The 23564-nt window shown below is 39.1% G+C and overlaps 1 protein-coding gene across 1 annotated transcript in view; it reads right to left on the bottom strand.

Annotated features, from left to right (window-relative positions):
- Positions 1-23564, bottom strand: part of ABCA13 (ATP binding cassette subfamily A member 13) — a 520700-nt gene that overhangs the window by 1380 nt on the left and 495756 nt on the right. Inside the window, exon 60 of the mRNA XM_010374424.2 lies at positions 778-883. Within this exon, the coding sequence (XP_010372726.2) occupies positions 778-883 (106 nt within the window). The remainder of the gene's footprint in view (positions 1-777; positions 884-23564) is intronic.

The following is a 23564-nucleotide window of genomic DNA, read 5'->3' as shown; positions in this document are numbered from 1 at the left end:
GAGATAATTATATCTGTTTTATAGGGTAGCTCAGAGTCATAATTGAGCATGAATGACAGTCTCACACAGCATGGTTCTTCCATAGTAGGATTTCACTAAATGACAGTTGTTGAAATAAAGAACATAACTACTTTATGGACTACAACCTGCTAGAAGTTATAATAAACCAGCATCCCGCAGTTATCCAAGAGATTTTTAGACAGTGCTTCTCAAACTTTCGTGTTCATAGGAATCGCCGGGTCACCTTGTTAAAATGCAGATTCCCATTCAATAGGTTAGGGCCTGTGATTCTGCATGTCTAACAGGTCCCAGGTAATGAAGATGCTGCTGGTTCAGTGACCATACTTGATGATAGCAAGTTCGTAGAGGATTGTGATCTCAAGCACAGGGCTCTTTCTGTGAAGCAATGCTGAAACCATCAAGCCTATAAACCCTACAGCAAATATATGGAAGAGATTAGCTTTTGCAGTCTTCTATGCTGAACAAGATGAGCTATGCAGTGGACTTATGCCTACAAATAAGAGGCGTGATATGTAATCACAGGCTGCTGTGGCCGATCCAGCAAGCAATTAAGCAGGCTTGTTACTCTTCAGAGTGGTCAAGCAATATCAGCTATCCATGCTATTTTTGGTAGGGAGGCAGGGTCTATACTTTGCAATGTGACTAAGGTAACAAGTAGTATCTTATAACAGCATAGAATAAAAACAGAAAAAGACAGGTACATTTATTAGCTTTTTTAGCTGAAAACAAAGAAATAATACAGGATATTAGCACTACCTTGAACTGAATTCCTGGAAAATAAAGCTTCAAGTGATCAGAAACAGTGCAATGTTGATTTGCTTCCTTATAGAGCCAAACTTTGACTGTATAACCATCACCAAACCTGAGAGTTAAATAAAATAAAAACAAGATTATTATCATATTGACCTAAGACGAGTAAATTCTAAGTCCATTTTCACACAGAGGCAGAAAAAGGAAGTAACTACTCCAAATTGTTGGGAGTTTGGATTCTCAATATAAGACACAGAAATTAATAGTTAAGTCAATTACACAGTTAATTGTTTTTCATTTATATTGACAGACACTGATTTACCTTAAAAAAATTATCAGCAAGTCCCAGAATCAACACCCAGTCAATAAAAGAGGAATGGTGAAAATGCAAATGGTGAAAGCAAAGTCCTGAGTTAGTGGAAGTGGGAAGCTGAGCTGGAAACTGGCCCTGGGAAGCATGATTGTTGGCTTTATTGCTTCAAGGTCTGTACTGATTAAAATTCAGCAGGGAAAAGATGAAAGGGATTGCATATGTAATTACCAGGCAGTTGTTTGTTTGTTACATAAAAAAGTTACCGCAATTATACTTCAGCCCAGCCTAGGTGGACAGGCCCTATGACTGCAAAGGAAATCTCCTGCCTAAGAGGCTCTGTTCCTCACACTGTAGAGTTATAGACAGTAGTTTCACTGGTGTCCCATCAACAAGACATGAGCTCATACTCATACCCTAAGGTAACCTCAAATAGCAATCTCCAGTAATGTAGGGGTTCTCCAAAAACTATATGAATTATTCTACTCCCTTATCTCATGTGGTATTGGGCACATCATAGCATCCCAATAAAAATCTGTTCAATAAAAGACAAATACATGAATATACTCTGATGACTAAAATCTCTGCCCATTTTGTTCACTGAAGCATCTTTTCTAAGTACCAAGCACAGTATAAGTACCTAGTACCCAGCACTGGTAAATATTAGTTTAATGAATGAAGAATGAACAAATGGCATGCCCAGTCTTAGTAATCGTACTCATCTCATTTACAAAGCATTGCTGGGGGAAAATGTGTTATACTTAAGTAAATTTTCCCTAAATGAGGCTGATCCCTAATAGATTTATGGTCAAATTATTTTTCGAGTCTGTCTGTTTAAGACAGGGGACCCTTGGCCGGGCACGGTGGCTCAAGCCTGTAATCCCAGCATTTTGGGAAGCGGGCGGATCACAAGGTCAGGAGATCGAGACCATCCTGGCTAACACGGTGAAACCCCGTCTCTATTAAAAAATACAAAAAACTAGCCGGGCGAGGTGGCGGGCGCCTGTAGTCCCAGCTACTCGGGAGGCTGAGGCAGGAGAATGGCGTGAACCCGGGAGGCGGAGCTTGCAGTGAGCTGAGATCTGGCCAGTGCACTCCAGCTTGGGTGACAGAGCGAGACTCCGTCTCAAAAAAAAAAAAAAAAAAGACAGGGGGACCCAAGACAATGTGACCTTGTGTCAGTGACATAGATCACCCTTGTGAGCACCAGTGGAGCTCTTTGCCCTGGGGTTCTGTTTTCCTGTCCTCCTGCCTTAATTTCAGGCTGTCAGATGTCACTTCCCCATGAGGTCTGTGCATGGCCACAGTAGCCTCCCATCATTCGAGTTGATGGTTTCTAATCTTCACATGGCTGAGAGGTTGGTGAGGACACTGATAAAATATACATAAAAGCATACAGACAAGCACCTCTCTAACATTTCTATTTGGCTATCTCTCAGAATTGTTAAAGGCCAACACATTGGGTTGGTACAAGAGGAATATATTCTGTGGTCATCCCTCTTCTCAGCAGTATGTTACAAGCTGTGCTGCTGAATAACACAATCAACCCACTGTGTCTTCACCAAATCCCCCAAAGTGGGTGTATTTGTCAGCGTTTCATGAAAAGAAGGGATTGAGGCCCAGGTGGTTGAAGGGGCTTCCCAAGGTGAAGCACCATGTTACCGGAGCTTTGTAAATGCTCCTGGGAGAGCTCTCAGCTCTGTGTGGGCATAATGTTGTGTTCCAGGGCAGAGGGGATGTGTTGCATGGAGATGTGTTTCTGGTCTCATGTTTATTAATGATTCTGATGGCATGACAAAATGTAGTGTTTGCACTACTGAGGTTGAGTCCAGCTCCTCCACATACTAGTTGTGTGACCCTGGAAAGTCTGGTAAATTTTCTAACCTCAGTTGCCTCATCTAGCAAATAGATTAATTATAGTATCTGCCTAAGAAGGTTGTGAGAGGACTGACTGAATTAATTCTTGCAAATTACTTGCAACAATGTCTGGCACTGTGTAAATAAGTAGATAAATAAGCAGTGAAATTTAGGATCTATTCAGAATATGACCAGAACAGAAGAATGTTCTTCTTGGAGTGAAGAAGCCTACTATTTAGGGAGAACTTAGATAAAAGCGGATAAAACAATTCAAACATGAATAGGAAGCACTAAATAAAAATATAATGGTATGAGGAGACAGTGGCAGAGAGATGGCTGTATGTTCTTATGCATATTAGGATTCATTTTCACCATTAGTAGAAATTGCAGCCCTATGGGTGTATTTTGTTAATGAATTTTGAAAATTTCATGCTAAATTCCAATAATTATCTAATAAATTCTCTATAAGCACATATGCATATTAATAATTAAAATTCTTTCAAATTAAAGTTTCATTTGAACTAAAAGAATCCCAACTTTACTGGGAAGAATATGAATTACACAAAAAGAAAAATTATGCAAAAATTAAACAAAAAGTAAATTATACTATTCTCCCAAAATAGAAACACTCTAGAGAAAATATGACTGAAATAGATAGGAAATAGGTTGAAATAGGTTACTCGGGATCTCTCTAAAACAGTTAACAGTTAAAAAGACTTCTAAACATAAAAATATGGAACGTACCTCAAAATAATAAGAGCTATTTATGACAAACCCACAGCTAATATCATACTGAATGGGCAAAAACTGGAAAAATTCCCTTTGAAAACTGGCACAAGACAGGGATGCCCTCTCTCACCACTCCTATTCAACATAGTGTTGGAAGTTCTGGCTAGGGCAATCAGGCAAGAGAAAGAAATCAAGGGTATCCAGTTAGGAAAAGAAGAAGTCAAATTGTCCCTGTTTGCAGATGACATGATTGTATATTTAGAAAACCCCATCGTCTCAGCCCAAAATCTCCTTAAGCTGATAAGCAACTTCAGCAAAGTCTCAGGATACAAAATTAATGTGCAAAAATCACAAGCATTCTTATACACCAGTAACAGACAAGCAGAGAGCCAAATCAAGAATGAACTTCCATTCACAATTGCTTCAAAGAGAATAAAATACCTAGGAATCCAGCTTACAAGGGATGTCAAGGACCTCTTCAAGGAGAACTACAAACCACTGCTCAGTGAAATCAAAGAGGACACAAACAAATGGAAGAACATACCATGCTCATGGATAGGAAGAATCAATATCATGAAAATGGCCATACTCCCCAAGGTTATTTATAGATTCAATGCCATCCCCATCAAGCTACCAATGAGTTTCTTCACAGAATTGGAAAAAACTGCTTTAAAGTTCATATGGAACCAAAAAAGAGCCCGCATTGCCAAGACAATCCTAAGTCAAAAGGACAAAGCTGGAGGCGTCACGCTACCTGACTTCAAACTATACTACAAGGCTACAGTAACCAAAACAGCATGGTACTGGTACCAAAACAGAGATATAGACCAATGGAACAGAACAGAGTCCTCAGAAATAATACCGCACATCTACAGCCATCTGATCTTTGACAAATCTGAGAGAAACAAGAAATGGGGAAAGGATTCCCTATTTAATAAATGGTGCTGGGAAAATTGGCTAGCCATAAGTAGAAAGCTGAAACTGGATCCTTTCCTTACCCCTTATACGAAGATTAATTCAAGATGGATTAGAGACTTAAATGTTAGACCTAATATCCATAAAAACCCTAGAAGAAAATCTAGGTAGTACCATTCAGGACATAGGCATGGGCAAGGACTTCATGTCTAAAACACCAAAAGCAACGGCAGCAAAAGCCAAAATTGACAAATGGGATCTAATTAAACTAAAGAGCTTTTGCACAGCAAAAGAAACTACCATCAGAGTGAACAGGCAACCTACAGAATGGGAGAAAATTTTTGCAATCTACTCATCTGACAAAGGGCTAATATCCAGAATCTACAAAGAACTCAAACAAATATACGAGAAAAAAACAAACAACCCCATCAAAAAGTGGGGAAAGGATATGAACAGACATTTCTCAAAAGAAGATATTCATACAGCCAACAGACACATGAAAAAATGCTCATCATCACTCGCCATCAGAGAAATGCAAATCAAAACCACAATGAGATACCATCTCACACCAGTTAGAATGGCAATCATTAAGAAGTCAGGAAACAACAGGTGTTGGAGAGGATGTGGAGAAATAGGAACACTTTTACACTGTTGGTGGGATTGTAAACTAGTTCAACCATTATGGAAAACAGTATGGCAATTCCTCAAGGATCTAGAACTAGATGTACCATATGACCCAGCCATCCCACTACTGGGTATATACCCAAAGGATTATAAATTATTCTACTACAAAGACACATGTACACGTATGTTTATTGCGGCACTATTCACAATAGCAAAGACTTGGAATCAACCCAAATGTCCATCTGTGACAGACTGGATTAAGAAAATGTGGCACATATACACCATGGAATACTATGCAGCCATAAAAAAGGATGAGTTTGCGTCCTTTGTAGGGACATGGATGCAGCTGGAAACCATCATTCTCAGCAAACTATCACAAGAAGAGAAAACCAAACACCGCATGTTCTCACTCATAGGTGGGAACTGAACAATGAGATCACTTGGACTCGGGAAGGGGAACATCACACACTGGGGCCTATCATGGGGAGGGGGGAGCGGGGAGGAGGGAGGGATTGCATTGGGGAGTTATACATGATATAAATGATGAATTGATGGGTGCTGACGAGTTGATGGGTGCAGCACACCAACATGGCATAAGTATACATATGTAACAAACCTGCACGTTATGCACATGTACCCTAGAACTTAAAGTATAATAAAAAAAATAAATAAATAAATAAAAATATATATAAAAGCATGGCACCTTCAACAACTTAGACACTCTTTGAAGATTGTTAAATTCATTATGATGTAAATACTTAACATTAGCTGGACTTTTTCATTTCTGTCTATAACATACACAGTTATGTCAATAATCGAAATTCCCTGAAGGATTTATTTGATTTACATACTTCCACAGAATGAAAGGTTGCAAAATAGCCAAGGAGTCATTTATTTCTATGTTCACTCATTGATCTAACATTTCTAGATAATACATTATGTCCATATTATTTGTATAATCAGTGATTAAATAGAGATAAATCAATAGCATTATCTGTAGGTAAAGATGCTTACAAGAAACATTCTACAATTTTTTGAGGTACAACATTTTGGAACCACAGATATTAAATGTAATGTATTAATTAATGCTAAAACAGAAGCAGGAGTAATACATGAGTGGAAGAAAAAACATACACACACATGTTTTGAAAGTCAGACACTTCAAGAGCAGAACAAAAGAGGTGGCAATGCACCTGCAGAGACATTTCTGAAAAATCACTTATCAAGTCGTACCAAGTGCCTATGAAGCTTTGCATTCCTGGGCTTAAGGTTCCTCTTATAAACCTCCTTCCCCCCAAATTAAAAGTCATGATCTATAACAAATACATTGATTTCAGCCTCATCTATTAAAAATCTCTACAAATAATACTTGATGAAGAGACATGGTTATTATATAACATTAAGTGCAAAATAGAAAATCATAGACTCAGTGTTACGTTAATGATGTAAATATGTTTGCATATATTTACAGTCAGACCGAAATAAATTCTGGAACGGTATTTGGACAAGAAAAAATCGTATGACTGTTAGGTTGTTTTCCTTATACTATTCTGAATTCTAAAATAATGAGCACATATAACTTTATCATTTGAAGGAAAAAATATACATGGCTTCTAAGAGAATTAAAGGAACATAGTAATGTCTCATACTCTACAACTGTATTTCAGTTTCTGATTTTGAAAATCATTTATTTAGGAACTTTTTGTCACATTGCCTCTAAAAATTAAATGCATAAAATTCTTTTTGGTATTGAAGCTAATCTTAGACTTTAGAAAATAACAGGATTCGTGAAACATGTAATATTTGTATTGTGTGTTTATAGATATATGCCCACTGATTTCCATCATCTGCCCCATGAGGAGTCTATTCACACTCACATCCACAACCCCATACATGTGCCCTTCCCTACACATATCTGAGTAGAAATACCTTTAAAGACGACTTCTCTCTAATCCACCACAGGGTGAGAGCAGAGAGCAGAGGGGGACCAGGACTCCTGTAGTCTCACGTTAAACTCTCATCCAGCACAAGTGTTACGGCACTGACTGTGGAATATGGGGCCCCCGCTGCCTCAGACTACATTGGTCCCTAATTCTCATCTTCCTGCCTCACCACACCACACCCCACTCCTCATGGGTTGGCGCCTCAACAAAGTACCAAATTCCAGTGATCTGCCCTCAGCTACTGAATTGTAATAGGTTGCCTTTGGATGAGGAGAGGAGGAGAGGGTGGCACTGAGGAAGAGTGGCTGAGCAAACAGCAGGATGCAAACATTTATGTGAGCACTTGATGTGTAGCTGGCATCTCTGTATTATTAATAGAAACTTCCTCATTGTAATCTCAGTCCTCATGATTACCCACTGGAAAGAAAAGGAAACCAAGAGAGAAGACTGAGCACATGAGCTCTGTCCTGCATCCTCTTTGAACGAGGCACCAAACACATTATCCCAATTAATCCCCACAAAATACTGATGTTGCTCTCTCTGCCTCTGATTTACAGAAGTGAGGTGGATCTCAGAGAAGCTACATAACTTGTTCTGGTCACGCAACTCCAAGGGAATGGAGGGAGTTACAGTTCCAATGCTGAACACTTAACCTCAAAACTCCAGCCTGAAGCAGGATCTCATCTAATCGTTAATGCTCTTACATCCTTTATATTAATACTTTCACATCAATAATTTCATTTCACTCTTATCACACCTGTACACGGACTAGAACAGATACCAGTTCCTCTCTATAAAATGCAAAACTTTGAGACCCAAAGAGATCAGGGGATTTTTTTCTTTGTCACTCAGCTTATTAACTGGCAGAGCTGAGACCATGGGGCTTACCTCTCAGCCATGTCCCTTCATTGCAAGCACCTTTATTATTTCAACTTCAGATAAGTTTGATTTGGATCATTTTTCAATCATTGCATATGCAAATCAGAATGGCTGTGAGGATTATAGACCCAAGGTATTAACATAAAGAGAGCCTTTGACAAATAACAACAACAAAACAGTGTTTGGCAGCTGGCAACCACATTCCTCTTGGAGAAGAAACCCTCTTTGAAAAGAGCTTCAATATGCTTCTGAGTTTAAAGACAGTATAGGGAGATGACACAGCTTCACAATAAAAAAAGAAGCTTGATTCATGCTAATACGCATCACTCCATAAACATTGCTCTCCGTGGCTGGACGTGTCACTTTCTTAAATGACTCCACCAGTTATAGATCCAGATTAAAGTGGTTGGGTCAATGTCACCTCTAGGAAAGGCCAACAGAACTGTGTCAGAGCTCTGGAGGCCACGTTAACGTCATGTCTGAAAGACTCTGACTCAATATCAAACTCTTCAGCTTTTCCACAAGGCTCTCCATGATGTAACTAATGCATCTAAGAGTGTCCTTCATGCTACCCACAACCAGATCTCCTTTCCTCCATCCATTCAGTACTAATTCAGCGCTCACTTGTGCAAGGCCCTATTCTGGCTGTGAAAGCCCTTTCCGCGTACATGCAGGTGTATGGTACATTCAATGCCATCAGTTGTTACAGTAGAGCTCCAAGAACACAGGACACATAAACCCTTCTGCTACTGACTCTAACACCCCTGCAGATGCCCAGTTCATATTTAATGGAGTAATGAGTGAATTAAATTCCTTGTTAGGCTTTGGTGTAATGAAAACAATATTTCTTCCTTAACTGAACAGCAAAATGTATATCTATTTTTTTTTTCCTTTCTTCTTTAGAGTAATCAAAAGGGATCATTTTAAAGTAAGGAACAATAGCCAAGTCAGCAGGACAAAAAAATTACATAGCCTCATCTCCAGCATTATATCATTGTCACGAACTAAACAAACATGATAGAGCATTTTGTTTCCAAGGTGGTGAGGTGACAGCTATATGACTCAGTCCCTTATGTGGCCTCTTGCATTTTTAATGATCTCTGAACATTTCCCTTCATTTCAGAAATACCCTAGAGTCTAGATAAACAAAAGATGCCATTTACAGCTGACAATATTGCAAGAGTGGTTTGCTCTATTCCTCAAACTTGACAAGGAAGCATTTCTTTCCCCCACACTTTTAAAGAAAATATTGGGAAATAAATGATCATCCATGAAGTTGAAATTCTTACACATGATTTCCACTATGAGTAGCAGCAGACGAGTTTTTCTTGGAGCGTAGAGGAGTGCCTAAAATTCCATTATTGTTGAAATAAATTATATATGTGATTTTCTGTCCTCAGCCACCAAGCTGTTCTCACACCAGTCACCTTGAGAGGTCAAGAGAGCTAAAGTAGTCATTTTCTTCCTGATTTGCTTTTCTTTCTCTCTGTTTTCTTTTTGTTGTTGTTGTTGTTGCTGTTGCTGTTGTTGTTTGTTTGGGTTTTGTTTTTTTGTTGTTTGTTTTTCTGTTTATGTTTATTGCTTTATGAACATAATAAAGAAAACATCCCATAGAAGAAGACATGCTACTTTCTGGTTTGATGAGTGCTGCCCATAGAGAAGCCTGCAGTACTTCATGGGTGAGACCTGAGGAGGAAAACGCCAGTATTTAAACAGGGAGCCTTCAAAGCCAGCACCCCACTCAGCCATCATCTGTGCAAAGATGGCAGCTTTGTAAGTGTTTCCATAAGGGAGGGGGTGCTCTGCTGCAGGCACACAAGCAAACCCTCTCTATTCTGTTTTGCTGCCGTTTTAAGTTTTTGTGGGGACAAGGTTCTCTTGGGAGAGTGGATTAAACTTCTTCTGAGTTCATTTTCAAAGGCTTTGCAAATAACCTATATGGTCTCCAGTCAGATCTCATGTAATATAGCTCTTAAATAAATAATGTAATAATAAGAAAAAAATGCATAGTTGCCTTAACAGAGAATAACTGCTTTAGGGTGCAACCTCTCTCCCATTGTTAGGAAAAGGCTGTGATAAGCCATGTGCTGGGTAAGATACTCTGGGCTGAAATGTGCCTGGGACTTTCCAACTGGATGCCTGGGTAAGGACAGCACCCTGGCAGCCAGGGGCACAAGAGGGGAAACAGCTGAGGATGCAGGGAGGGGCCAGGTGGATGGACAGTCCAAGGATCCCCAATTACTTCTCTCTTCAGGCCCACCATTCAAAAATGTTGGAAAATTACTAAATTCATGGAATTATTGATACATTTGGGTGTATGGCTGGGGGGAGGTGGTGATACGTGGCTGGCTCCCCAGGCACTGGAGCACATGCCCAGGCAGGACTGTGCAGGTTCAAAGACAGGGCAGGGCACACAGGCCTCTGACTCACCAGGAGTTCATAGAACCCTTGAGACAGCTGAGTTATGAAAGTTAATGAAGACTGTGAATCTTTTCCATGTTACTCTGGATCCTTTCACACACTAAGTACAAACTAGAGGAGCTATAACAAAGAAAGGACTAACTGGGATCAGCTTCTCCACATAATGGTTGGGGGATGCCTCTATGGGAGGCAGTTGATTCCTTGCTTCGTGAACAATTGTGCTGGAGTGATTGAAAAAGTCTTCTCAAAAGGCTGGTGCTTGCCCTTTAATTATTCAAATATGCCTCTGTACACAATAAAATTAATACTATAAATGTTTACAATAATGAGAAGAAAGCAGGGGTCGTAAAAAGTCAATATAGATGCTAAAATTGAACTCAAAAACAATAGACCTAGACTCCGTATTTTACAGGCACAATCACTTCAGGTGTAGGTACAATACCGGCATGAAGCAGACATAAATAGATGTCTTTGAAAGAATTTAACCAAGACTTCTATCAGGACAGTATGAGGAGTTCTGCAGACTCATTTCCCAGTAAGACTGCTTTAAATAATAATAAGACTGCTTTAAATAATTTTAAAAATTATTTTTTAAAAAGTAATAAAGTCTCCAAAATGGTACTTTTCTGTATACAGCAAGATAAAAAATACAGTTATTCAAAAAAGTCTACTAAAACTGAGTAAGAACAGTAATAGTCTGTGGCATTTAAAACAAAATCTACTCTTCTCCTATCTCCCAGCTCAGGGAAGTGGAAACTTCACTCCAGGCTGCTGCATCCAAGAACACAGGGCTCCCTCCCGCCTTAGCTCTCCATGAGTGAGCTGTCTCCCCCTCCCATCCTGGCCCCAGCTACATGTTCATAAGGTTAAGCTGCCAGTGAGTACAGATGAGGTGATGGTGCCCTTCTTTTACCCAGCTCTACCTCATTAGACAGAGGCTCATTGGACAGAGGCTTTAAGAACAGCATTGCTGAGAATATTGGGGTCCCCCTTGTTCTTGCCTCATATCATGGTGTAGGGTTTCCACAATGGGAGAAGCAAGCTGAGAGAATCTGAGGTTACTGTCCTCCCTCTCCAATGAGTGTTCAGCTCCTAAAGTGGGAGCGTCATTCAGAAAGAAACATGACATTGCTCCCATTTCTAGCTCGAGATGTGGCTCATGTATGTTTCCTTGCCTCTAAAGAAGCAAGCCATAAACAGATAACTGCTAATCTGTCCCCAAAGGAACTGTTTTGTTGTTGTTTAGTTTTTCTTCGTGTTTTTTTTGTTTGTTTGTTTTTGTGTTTTTTTTTTTTTTTTTTTTTTTTTTTGTAACAAAATGTGGAGAAGTTCAACCATCAGGGTGTTCTTAATCATTGGAAGCTGGGGTTAAAGGCAATTGGGAGCTTGATAGATTCATTGGAGATACAGGCTAAACTATAGGCTGCCTAATTTACCAGAGAGAACAAGGGAGACCACCGGAAGGAGCCCTCCCAGTGGCAAATTTGTGATTAAAACAAATCTCAAACACTGGTCTCAGGAAGGAGCCCTTTAACAGAGCCTAGATTTGACTAGATTTATAGTGTAGAACAATTTATGCCCATGATATTGTTGAAAACAATATAGCAATCAGTGAATCTTACCAGCTGGGTGTGGGTAAAACAACCAGGCAGAAGCAATCCCAAGTTACTTTATAAAATACTTTGAGATGGATGGAAATGAAGGGACAGCATTCCAAAACTCATGAGATGTAGCTGAAGCAGTGCTTGGAGAAACACTTATAGCAATAATACTTACATTAAAATGTAAGAAACATTACAAAATAACACTCAACTGTGTCTCTTAGGAGACTGGAAAAAGCAAAGCAAACTAAATCTAAAGCAAGAAGACAGGAAATAATAAAGTTAGAGTGGATACTGATAAAATCAAGAATATAAAAGCAATAGAGAAAAAAGAAACTAAAGTTTGAAATGCCATATGGAATATGACTATGAAAAAATCAACAAATTTAACAAATATTTAGCATAATTGACCTTTCTTGGTCTCTTTTTTTTCTTAAAAAGAGAGATGATTCAACTTACTAGTATCAGAAATGAAAGAGAAAGCATTCTTGCTGACCTTATAAAAACAAGCCATCCTTGATGGTTTCACTGGTAAACCAAATGTTTTAAGAAATAACACCAATTTTTCACAAACGTGCTTAAAAAATGGAAGTGGAGGAACACTTTCCACCTCATTCTTTGAGGCCAGTATTACTACAATACCAAAACCAAAGACACCACACACACACAATCTCAAAAGAAAGGAACATTACAGACCAATATCTCTTAAGAATATGAACACAAAAATCCTCAACACAATACTAGAAAATTAAATCCAATAACATTGAAAAAAATTAGACATCATGATCAAGTGAGATTTATTCTAGAAATGCAAGGTTTGTTTATCATTCAAAAGTCATTAATTTTTTTGTTTACCCAGAAGTCATTTAGGAGCAAGTTGTTTAATTTCCATGTAATTGTGTGGTTTTGAGAAATCTTGGTACTGATTTTTCTTTTATTTACATCTATCTGTCATCTATCTATCTATCTATGAAAGAGAAGTGTCTCACTCACTCTGTCTCCCAGGCTGTAGTGCAGCGGTGCAATCTTGGCTCACTGCAATCTCTATATCCTGGGTTAAGGCGATTCTCCTGCCTCAACCTCCCAAGTAGCTGGGATTATAGGTGTGTGCCACCACACTAATTTTTTTTTTTTTTTAGTAGAGACAGAGTTTCACCAGATGCCAATTTCTTATCAGGTAAATTTTTCCCATTCTGTTGTCTTTTCACACTTTTGATAGTGCCATTTAAAGCATAAACATTTTTTATTTTGATGGAATTAATTTACTTTTTGTCTTTTGCTGTTTGTTGTGTTTTTGGTGTCATATCTGAGAATCCACTGACAATTTCAAGGTCATGAAGATTTACCCCTATGTTTTTTTCTAAGAGTTTTACAGTTTTAGCATTTACATTTAAGTTATTCATTCACCTTCAGTAATTTTTTTGTATTAACTATGTGAGAGGTAGGGGCCCAACTTGATTCTTTTGCATGTGACTGTCTAGTTCTCCCAGCACCACTTGTTGAAAAGACTATTCAAAAATCCTATTCACCCTATTGACTCCTCAGCCAAGCACATACACCAAAATGTCTGAATAATCTTTTCAACATCAGATGTTCTTAGCACCCTTGCAAAAATCAGTTGACCATAAAGTCCAGTGTTTACTCCTGGACTCTGAAATCTATTTTACTGATCTACAGGTATATCCTATTATGAGTACCACATGCAAATAAATGAAGTTGGGACCCTACCTCACACACAGGTAATACAAAAAATATTACTAAAGATGAATCAAAGACCTAAATGCAAGCGCTAAAACTATAAAACATTTAGAAAAAACACCTAGGGGTAAATCTTCATGACCTTGGATTTGGCAATGAATCCTCGGATATGACATGAACATCACGAACAACAAAAGAAAAAAAAGACTAAGTATCAACAAAATTAAACACGTTTGTGCTTTCAAGGGCAATATCTGAAGTATGAAAAGACAGCCCACAAAATGGGAAAAATTCACCTGATAAGAAATTGGCATCCAGAAGATAGAGATATAGATATATATCTCAACTCAATAATAAAGACAAATAAACCCAATTAAAAAGGCCAAAGAGCACTATTCTATAACTCATATGGAACCAAAAAAAAAAAAAAAAAGAAGAAAGAAAAAGCTCCAGTAGTTAAAGCAATCTTAATAAAAAGAACAAAGCTGGAGCCATTACATATCTGAATTCAAACTGTGCTATAAGGCTACAATAACCAAAACAGCATGGTACTGGTACAAAAACAGACACATAGACCAAGGGAAAAGAATAGAGAATCCAGAAATAAAATTATACACCTACAACTATCTAATCTTCAGCAAAGTTGACAAAAATAAACAATGGGGAAAGAACTACCTATTTAATAAATAGTGCTGGGATAAGTGGCTAGCCATATGCAAAAGAATGAAACTGGACCCACATCTTTCACCATGTATAAAAATTAGAGTGGATTGAAGATTTAAATATAAGACTACAAACTAAAATAAAGAAAAAAGAAAAAAAAAACACAGCAGAAAATCTAGTATCATTCTGAACATCAGCCTTGACAAAGAATTTATGACTAAGTCCTCAAAAGCAATTCCAACAAAAATAAAAACTGACAAGTAAGCCCTAATTAAACTGAAGGGCTTTTGCAAAGCAAAAGAAACTATCAACAGAGTAAAAAATAAAAAGACAACCCACAGAATTGGAGAAAATATTTCCAAACTATGCACTCAACAAAGGTCTAATATACAGAATCTATAAGGAACTTAACAAGCGAAAAAAAAATAACCCTGTTAAAAAATGGGCAAAAGATATGAACAGACACTTCTCAAAAGAAGATCTACAAGCAGCCAACAAACATATGAAAAAAATACTCATCATTGCTAATCATCAGAGGAGTGCAAATCAAACCCACAGGGAAATACTATTTCATATCAATCAGGATGGCTATTATTAAAAAAAATAAATAACATGCTGGCATGGCTGTAGAGAAATGGGAATGCCTGTCCACTCTTGGTGGGAATGTAAATTAGTTCAGGCCACTGTGGAAAGCAGTTTGGTGACTTCCCAAAAACTTAAAACAGAGCTACCATTCAACCCAGTAATCCCATTATTGGGTATATACCCAAAGGAATACAAATCATTTCACCTTAAAGACACATGCACGTATATGTTTGTTGCAGCACCTATTCACGATAGCAAAGACATGGAATCAACCTAAATGACCATCAACTAAATAATGAAAATGTGGTACGCATATACCACAGAATACTGTGCAGTCAAAAAAAGAACAAGATCATGTCTTCTGCAGCAACATGGATGGAGCTGGGGCCCATTAACCTAACTGAGCTACTGCAGAAACAGAAAAACAGATACCACATGTTCACACTTACATATGGGAGCTAAACAACGAGTATGCATGAACACAAAGAAAGGAACAATAGAAACTGGATAGCATTAGGAGATACACCTAATGTAAATGATGAGTTAATGGGTGCAGCACACCAACACGGCACATGTATACATATGTAACAAACCTGCATGTTGTGCACATGTACCCTAGAACTTAAAGTATAATTTAAAAAAAAAAAAAGAAAAGAAAATCAAGGGGAAATAAATGCTGGACACACGCAAAAAAAAAAAAAAAAAAAAAAGAAAAGAAAAGAAACTGGAGCCTACTTGAGGGTGGAGGATAAGAGGAGAATGAGGATTGAGAAACTAACTACATATAGGATGCTATGTGTATTACCTGGGTAATGAAATAACCTGTACATGAAACACCCATGACATGAAATTTACCTATATAAGAAATCCACACATGTACCCCTAAAACCAAAAGTTTTTTTAAAAAGTAATGAAAGACATTTTATCCTTGAAATATTGACAGGATATTATATAAAATATTTAGAGTAGTAATCTAAAAACAAAAAAGATCTTCAAAACACATAAAAATTTTAAATCTAGGAAACTCTCCTAAAAGGAAAAGTAGAGCAAAAATGACCAAGAAATAGATAATAATAATTTTAAAATTGGTAAAAATGTTTGGAGATTACAGTAGATTATAAATATGGCCCCAATTCTTCTCATTCCTACATCTGTGTCCTTTGTCATGTAGCTATATGTAGTGTTCTTCCACTATGGGTGGGACTACCTTCCCACCCTTTTACTTTGGGCTAGCCATGTGACTTGATTTTGCTAAAAGGACATTAGTAGCTGTGATGCGACCAGAGGCTTGATTCATGCTTGTGCAGTTTGGCCTGTCCATTCTGGTGCCTCAACATTCCAGACACCAATACCAGGATGACAAGGGACAGGTGAACAAATCCAGCCCAGGCCAGCCCATCTCCATAAAACCTGCAGGTTCTTGAGGGCAAATGAAGATTTTTTAAGCCACTGAGTTTTTACAGACTTTGCAGCACTTTTTTTTTTTTTTTTACCAAAACGTAACTGATGCTTTAGGAATTTTTTTTGTTCTTTTATCAAAATGGAATGAAAAAATAAAATTTGTAAGATAACTATGAAACAAAGAAATGTTCTGGGCTGGTGCATTTAAAAATACACACACACACACACACACACACACACACACACACACACACACACACACACATTTTAGGTTGATAGTTTGAACTCAGAGTAAGTAAACCTTCTCCCAAATCCCAATCCTGATACATTTTAAACCTGGAATAAAGAAATCCATTTCCTTGGTTAGGCTGTGTTTTCTTGTGCCTTGGCTGTATTTACAATAGGAAATCATAATCCCATAGTGTACAGTTGGATTCTGGAATGGCATATTTTTGCTGTCTGCAATGCACATTAATTCTTGGCAAGCCGGTGTACACCAGCGCTAAGTCTGGCTGTCCAGCAGAGAAGGTGACAGCACAATATTGCCAAGGCCATGGCAGCAATTAGGCCTGAATCATACACCTGATAGTTTCTGTTAGTGGAGATGCCAAAGGCAGACAGAGTCCAGTTTCGAAAAGCAGCAAACTAATAATGAATAATGCAGACTGTTTTGAGAGAAAGCAGGCTTCACCCTGCCTCAAGATAAATGGGATCAGAGTAAAAGTCTCCATGAAAGAGGCTGGTCATTGTTCTTTGTAGTGGTTGTTGTTCATTAAGCTAGGCAGAAGCTGAATGCTTGAGTGGCCTCATCTGATTCGTCTTTTAGAGTCTAGTTGCAGCATTCTGAAAGGAATTCCCATTAAGCAAAAAGCTGCCATGTATTAGAAATTTTACATTCATTATTAATACATTCATTCATTTGTTCAACAAATACGTTGAGCACATTTATGTACCTGGCACTATTTCAAATGGTAAGGATACAGAAGTAAACAGAAGCAAAGGTTTTACCCTCAGAAAGTTTACATTCTACTGGGCAGAGGTAGACAGTAACCTCTAAGTAAATCAATTAATGCTATATTTAATATGTCACAGGGAATATTAGTCTGTTCAGATTCATGTACAGTGACAGAAAGCCCAAAATAGTAAGGATGTTAGTGTTTAAAGTCTGAAGTCAGGCAGCCAGAGCAGAAAAAGCATTCCTTTGGCTCATTCTGTATTATTGCTCTGCTTCACAGGTCTCCATTGCTAAGATTTCCTTGTGGCTCAAGATGGCTACTTCATCTGTAGCCATCAACTCTGCATAAATTAAAAGGTAGGAAGAAAGGAAGAATCGGGGATGTCCCTCCTTGAAAATTCATATCCCTGACATTGTGGACATCTCTTCTTACTATAACTCTTTGGCCACATGTAGCTGTAGGGAAAGCTGGAAAACAGTCTTATTCCTGTGTAGGCACGTTGTCAGCTAACATCCAGGTATTCTTCTGCTTCTATGAATAATTACAATCTATACTGGAGACCTCTCTGAAGAGGGGACAGTTGAGCAGAGAACTGAAGGAACTAGTCTTGTGTTTTTCTTTGGAAAGAACTTTACAGCGGGGGAAAGAGAAAGCATAACATTCTCAGGTGGTGCTATGGTTTGAGCGTGTCCCCCAGAAGTTCATGTATTGGAACCTCAATTCCTCAGTGTGGTAGTATTGGGACATAGGACTAAGTGGGAGGTGTTTGGGTCATGGAGACTCTTCCCCCATGAAGGGATTAATGCTGTTCTTTAGAGACTGGGTTAGTTCTCAGGGAACTGGGTTAGTTCTCATTAAAGTGGGTTGTTACATAGCAAACTTGACCCCTTGTGGTTGTCTCTTTTAGCTTGCACTTATACTTCTGTGCTTCTGCCAGGCTTTCCAGCAGCACTAGGCCCTCACCAGAAGCTGACCAGAGGCAGCCACCAAATCTAGGACTCCTAGCCTCCAGAATTCTTAACTAAATGAACCTCTGTCCTTTATAAACTACCCAGTCTCTGGTATTCTGTTATAGTAACAGCAAATGGATTAACACAGGTAAGAAAATGATTGGTATATTCCTCCATTTCTTTTCAAAATACTATACAATACGTATTATTATCTCCATTGAAGAAAAAGACTACCTCCAGAGATGTTAACTTTTTCCAAGTTATACATGTAGTAAGTGAGTACAAGTCTTACTCTAAATATCTTTTATTTCATCAAACCAGATTTTCAAAGAGGAGTCTGTGCATCTTTTTAAAAGAAGATAGTCTGTTTTCTCAGTAAATGCACAGGAAGTAAATTCAACAAAGAGTAAAGCATGTAGGTTTCATCACACAGGTGTCCATGACTTGTACTTGAAGCAAAGCTTTGTTCTTTAGTCAGTTATACATAGAGTTGGTTGAGACGATTGAAGTGGTATGGAAAGAATAAGAAACTTAGGGTCAAGAAATTGAGTTTTTTGAAAACTGCTTTTCTCAATACCAACTCTATTTTGGGTCCAACTGCTTAAATTCTTTAGGTCTCGGTTTCCTTATTGTGAAGTGGGTACAATAATAGCCATTATGTAATAAAGATTAAATAAGACCATGCACAGAAAGCATTTGGCAAATTGCTTATGTTCAGTAATAATTAAAATAAATGCAGCAGCATAAATCTGAGCTCAGCTCACTTTACTTCAGAGTTTATGAATATTGCTTCAAAGCTGTGATGAGTTCAGCTACTTATTCCTCTGTCTCAACCATATGCAATAATCATCCCCAACTTTAAGTTTTCTCTCCTGCTTCTTGCCTTAGCAAAAAGGACATGAATATCAACAGCCCTTCTTCATAGGAATTCTCCAAACAGCCCATCAGTGCTTCCCTAGGAACATACTCAACACCCAGAATCCTCCTCACCCTCACAGCCCACCCAACTTCTGTTTCTCTAATGACATCGCTACATTTCCATGTCCCAAACTCGAAGGCACCTCCCTTTCTCAAGCTCAGATCAGCCGGCTGTAAAGTTCTACTGTCATGTTCTCCAGTGTCTCCTGTACCCATGCTGCCTTCTCCCTGTGCTTGGTCACAGTTTACTTCAGTTTGTCTTATTTAACTTCCTGCTAGAGAACAAAAATTTCTGTTTAATAGGCAGTTATTTTCCTGTTTCTTTTTGCTTCCCATTGTTCCTCCATTATTTTGCCTTTTTTTTTTTTTTTTTTTTTTTTAACCTTAGAATTAGTATTTCCCATGATCTGGTCCCAAAGATTCTCCTCAAGTGTATGCCCCACGATTCCACCTGTATTCCACTTGCAGTCAAGCTGTTTCAAACATGGTTTGCATTGTTCTTCGATGTGCCACTACCTCTAACGCATTCATAGTTGATTAGGTGGCTAAGCATACATGTGGTTTCAATTCCTCCTCACCCATAAAACCACCTGTGCCAATGCTTCCCCTAAAACAATGGGTGTGCATTCTTCCTCCTCCTAACTCCTACTTCATGGGCTTTGAAACCTTCTTGTGATGCTAATGGTCTTTCTTATGTAATTTTTTTTTTTATTTGTGTGTCTAGCCCAGTTCTTACAGGGATAATGCCTTATTACCCACTCAATCCCAAGACCCTGGCACTATGTAAACATTCAGTAATGTTTGCAGGTTTAAACTGAGGTGCACAATACAGCATTTTGTTCACCAGTCTCTTAGAACAATTATCACATCGTGTTGCATTCATTGTTATGTTTCTGCCTCTGACACTATGCGGAATTTATTGAGATTAGGAATCACATTTTCATCATCTCTAATAAAGTGGTTACTCAATAAATGTGTGTGAATGAACAGGATTCATGATGTGAGTCTGAGTCCCCAACAACTTCAGCCATCTAAAAATATCTCCAACACTTCTATTCTCCATCTTCATTGTGAGTGAAAAGCATTCTGGTTCTTCTTACAGAAAATGTTAGAAAATGAATGCTGAATGTTTACTTTTGGTAAAGTGACAGCTCTGGGTGATACTGTTCATGACCTGAATTTCCAAGACCAGAGGCAGCTAACCAAAATGCCCAGCATGAGAATGGCATGAGAATCAGAAACTCTTCTCAGCTAATTTTGTCAGAGCAATACTGTGTTCATACAACATGATGCTGTGACAACAAATGAGATGACAAATTACACATAGCGGGTGAGGTGAAACATGCTGAGGATATGGAGGTGCATATCTCTCTTAATAAAAACATTTCTAGTAAACGGAATTAGTTCAGTGGTTAGTAGCAGCAGCTGAATTATATGATGCTTTAAAGTAAAATGTAGAAAAATATAACTCAGTAGCACATCATTCCATAGTTCCACATCATGGCAGAAATTATTTTATGTGCTCATGTACAAACTTCCTTCCCCATTTGTGAAAAATGACATAAACAGACTAAACTATCTATTTCACTTTTAAGTGATCCACTTCATTATGTTGTGATGCAATCTGAATCTGAGATGTTATGATTATACTAATGGTTTATAGATGTATTAAGTCAAAGTTGCCACACTAAAGCATATGGTGTCACATGAGGTGATACATTAATTTGCAACTACTCAGATAGTGGTAGCTTGAGAGCTCAAACAACATTCTGTTTCCTTTCATTTTGTTAGGAAAAAAAATCCACAAACAAACTTCTAGACTATTATTTCTATTTTAACTTAGATGGCTATATAACACATATATGACAGGATGCTTTGAAATTTATTTTACTTTTATTCTTGGTTCTCAAAGTTTTCAGTTGATAACTCAAGGAAATGTAAATTCTCATAATCTTAACAATTTTCTTTAAATCATTTGAAGCTGTGTTTTCTTTATAAAACATAAAAAAGAAAGAAGGAAAGAAAGAAAGAAGGAAGGAAGGAAGGAAGGAAGGAAGGAAGGAAGGAAGGAAGGGAGGGAGGGAGGGAGGGAGGGAGGGAGGGAGGGAGAGAGACAGGCCGGTGCGTTCAGTCACACCTGTAATCCCAGCACTTTGGAAGACCAAGGCGGGCAGATCACCTGAGGTCAGGAGTTCAAGACCTGCCTGACCAACATGGTGAAATCCTATCTCTACTAAAAATACAAAATTAGCTGGGCATGGTGGCACATGCCTGTAATCCCAGCTACTTGGGACGTTAAGGCAGGAGAATTGCTTGAACCCGGGAGACAGAGGTTGTAGTGAGCTAAGATTGCATCACTGTACTTGTACTCCAGCCTGGGCAACAGGAACAAAACTCTGTCTAAAAAAAAAAAAAAAGAACGGGGACGGGGAGCAAGATGGCCGAATAGGAACAGCTCCAGTCTCCAACTCCCAGCGCGAGCGACACAGGAGACCGGTGATTTCTGCATCTTCAACTGAGGTACTGGGGTCATCTCACTAGGGAGTGCCAGACAATCGGTGCTGGTCAGTTGCTGCAGCCTGACCAGCGAGAGCTGAAGCAGGGCGAGGCATCACCTCACCGGGGAAGCGCAAGGGGGAAGGGTATCCCTTTTCCTGGCCAGGTGAACTGAGACACACAACACCTGGAAAATCAGGTAACTCCCACCCCAATACCGCACTCTAAGCAAACGGACACACCAGAAGAATATATCCCTCACCTGGCCGGGAGGGTCCCACACCCACGGAGCCTCCCTCATTGTTAACACAGCAGTCTGCAGTGAACTAACTGCGAGGCAGCAGCGAGGATGGGGGAGGGGCGCCCGCCATTGCTGAGGCTTAAGTAGTTAAACAAAGCCGCTGGGAAGCTCCAACTGGGTGGAGCTCACAGCAGCTCAAGGAAACCTGCCTGTCTCTATAGACTCCACCTCTGGGGGCAGGGCTCAGCTAAAAAAACAACAGGGGAAGCAACAGAGGCCTGAGCAGACGCGAACGACTCTGTCAGACAGCTTTGAAGAGAGCAGTGGATCTCCCAACACGGAGGTTGAGATCTGAGAAGGGACAGACTGCCTGCTCAAGTGGGTCACTGACCCCTGAGTAGCCTAACTGGGAGACATCCCCCACTAGGGGCAGTCTGACACCCCACATCTCACAGGGTGGAGTACACCCCTGAGAGGAAGCTTCCAAAGTAAGAATCAGACAGGTACACTCGCGGTTCAGCAATATTCTATCTTCTGCAACCTCTGCTGCTGATACCCAGGCAAACAGGGTCTGGAGTGGACCTCAAGCAATCTCCAACAGACCTATAGCTGAGGGTCCTGACTGTCAGAAGGAAAATTATCAAACAGGAAGGACACCTATACCAAAACCCCATCAGTACGTCACCATCATCAAAGACCAGAGACAGATAAAACCACAAAGATGGGGAAAAAGCAGGGCAGAAAAGCAGGAAATTCAAAAAATAAGAGCGCATCTCCCCCTGCAAAGGAGCGCAGCCCATCGCCAGCAACGGATCAAAGCTGGTCAGAGAATGACTTTGACGAGATGACAGAAGAAGGCTTCAGTCCATCAAACTTCTCAGAGCTAAAGGAGGAATTACATGCCCAGCACAAAGAAACTAAAAATCTTGAAAAAAGAGTGGAAGAATTGACAGCTAGACTAATTAATGCAGAGAAGATCATAAACGAAATGACAGAGATGAAAACCATAACACGAGAAATACAGTGACAAATGCACAAGCTTCAGTAACCGACTCGATCAACTGGAAGAAAGAGTATCAGCGATTGAGGATCAAATGAATGAAATGAAGTGAGAAGAGAAACCAAAAGAAAAAAGAAGAAAAAGAAATGAACAAAGCGTGCAAGAAGTATGGGATTATGTAAAAAGACCAAATCTACATCTGATTGGGGTGCCTGAAAGTGAGGGGGAAAATGGAACCAAGTTGGAAAACACTCTTCAGGATATCATCCAGGAGAACTTCCCCAACCTAGTAGGGCAGGCCAACATTCAAATTCAGGAAATACAGAGAACGCCACAAAGATACTCCTCCAGAAGAGCAACTCCAAGACACATAATTGCCAGATTCACCAAAGTTGAAATGAAGGAAAAAATCTTAAGGGCAGCCAGAGAGAAAGGTCGGGTTACCCACAAAGGGAAGCCCATCAGACTAAGAGCAGATCTCTCGGCAGAAACTCTACAAGCCAGAAGAGAGTGGGGGCCAGTATTCAACGTTCTTAAAGAAAAGAATTTTCAACCCAGAATTTCATATCCAGCCAAACTAAGTTTCATCAGTGAAGGAGAAATAAA

Source organism: Rhinopithecus roxellana, chromosome 6 (genome assembly GCF_007565055.1).
Source record: "Rhinopithecus roxellana isolate Shanxi Qingling chromosome 6, ASM756505v1, whole genome shotgun sequence".
Taxonomy (NCBI): domain Eukaryota; kingdom Metazoa; phylum Chordata; class Mammalia; order Primates; family Cercopithecidae; genus Rhinopithecus; species Rhinopithecus roxellana.
The sequence above is the reverse complement of the archived record's forward strand: the minus strand, read 5'-3'. Positions and strand labels throughout refer to the sequence as shown.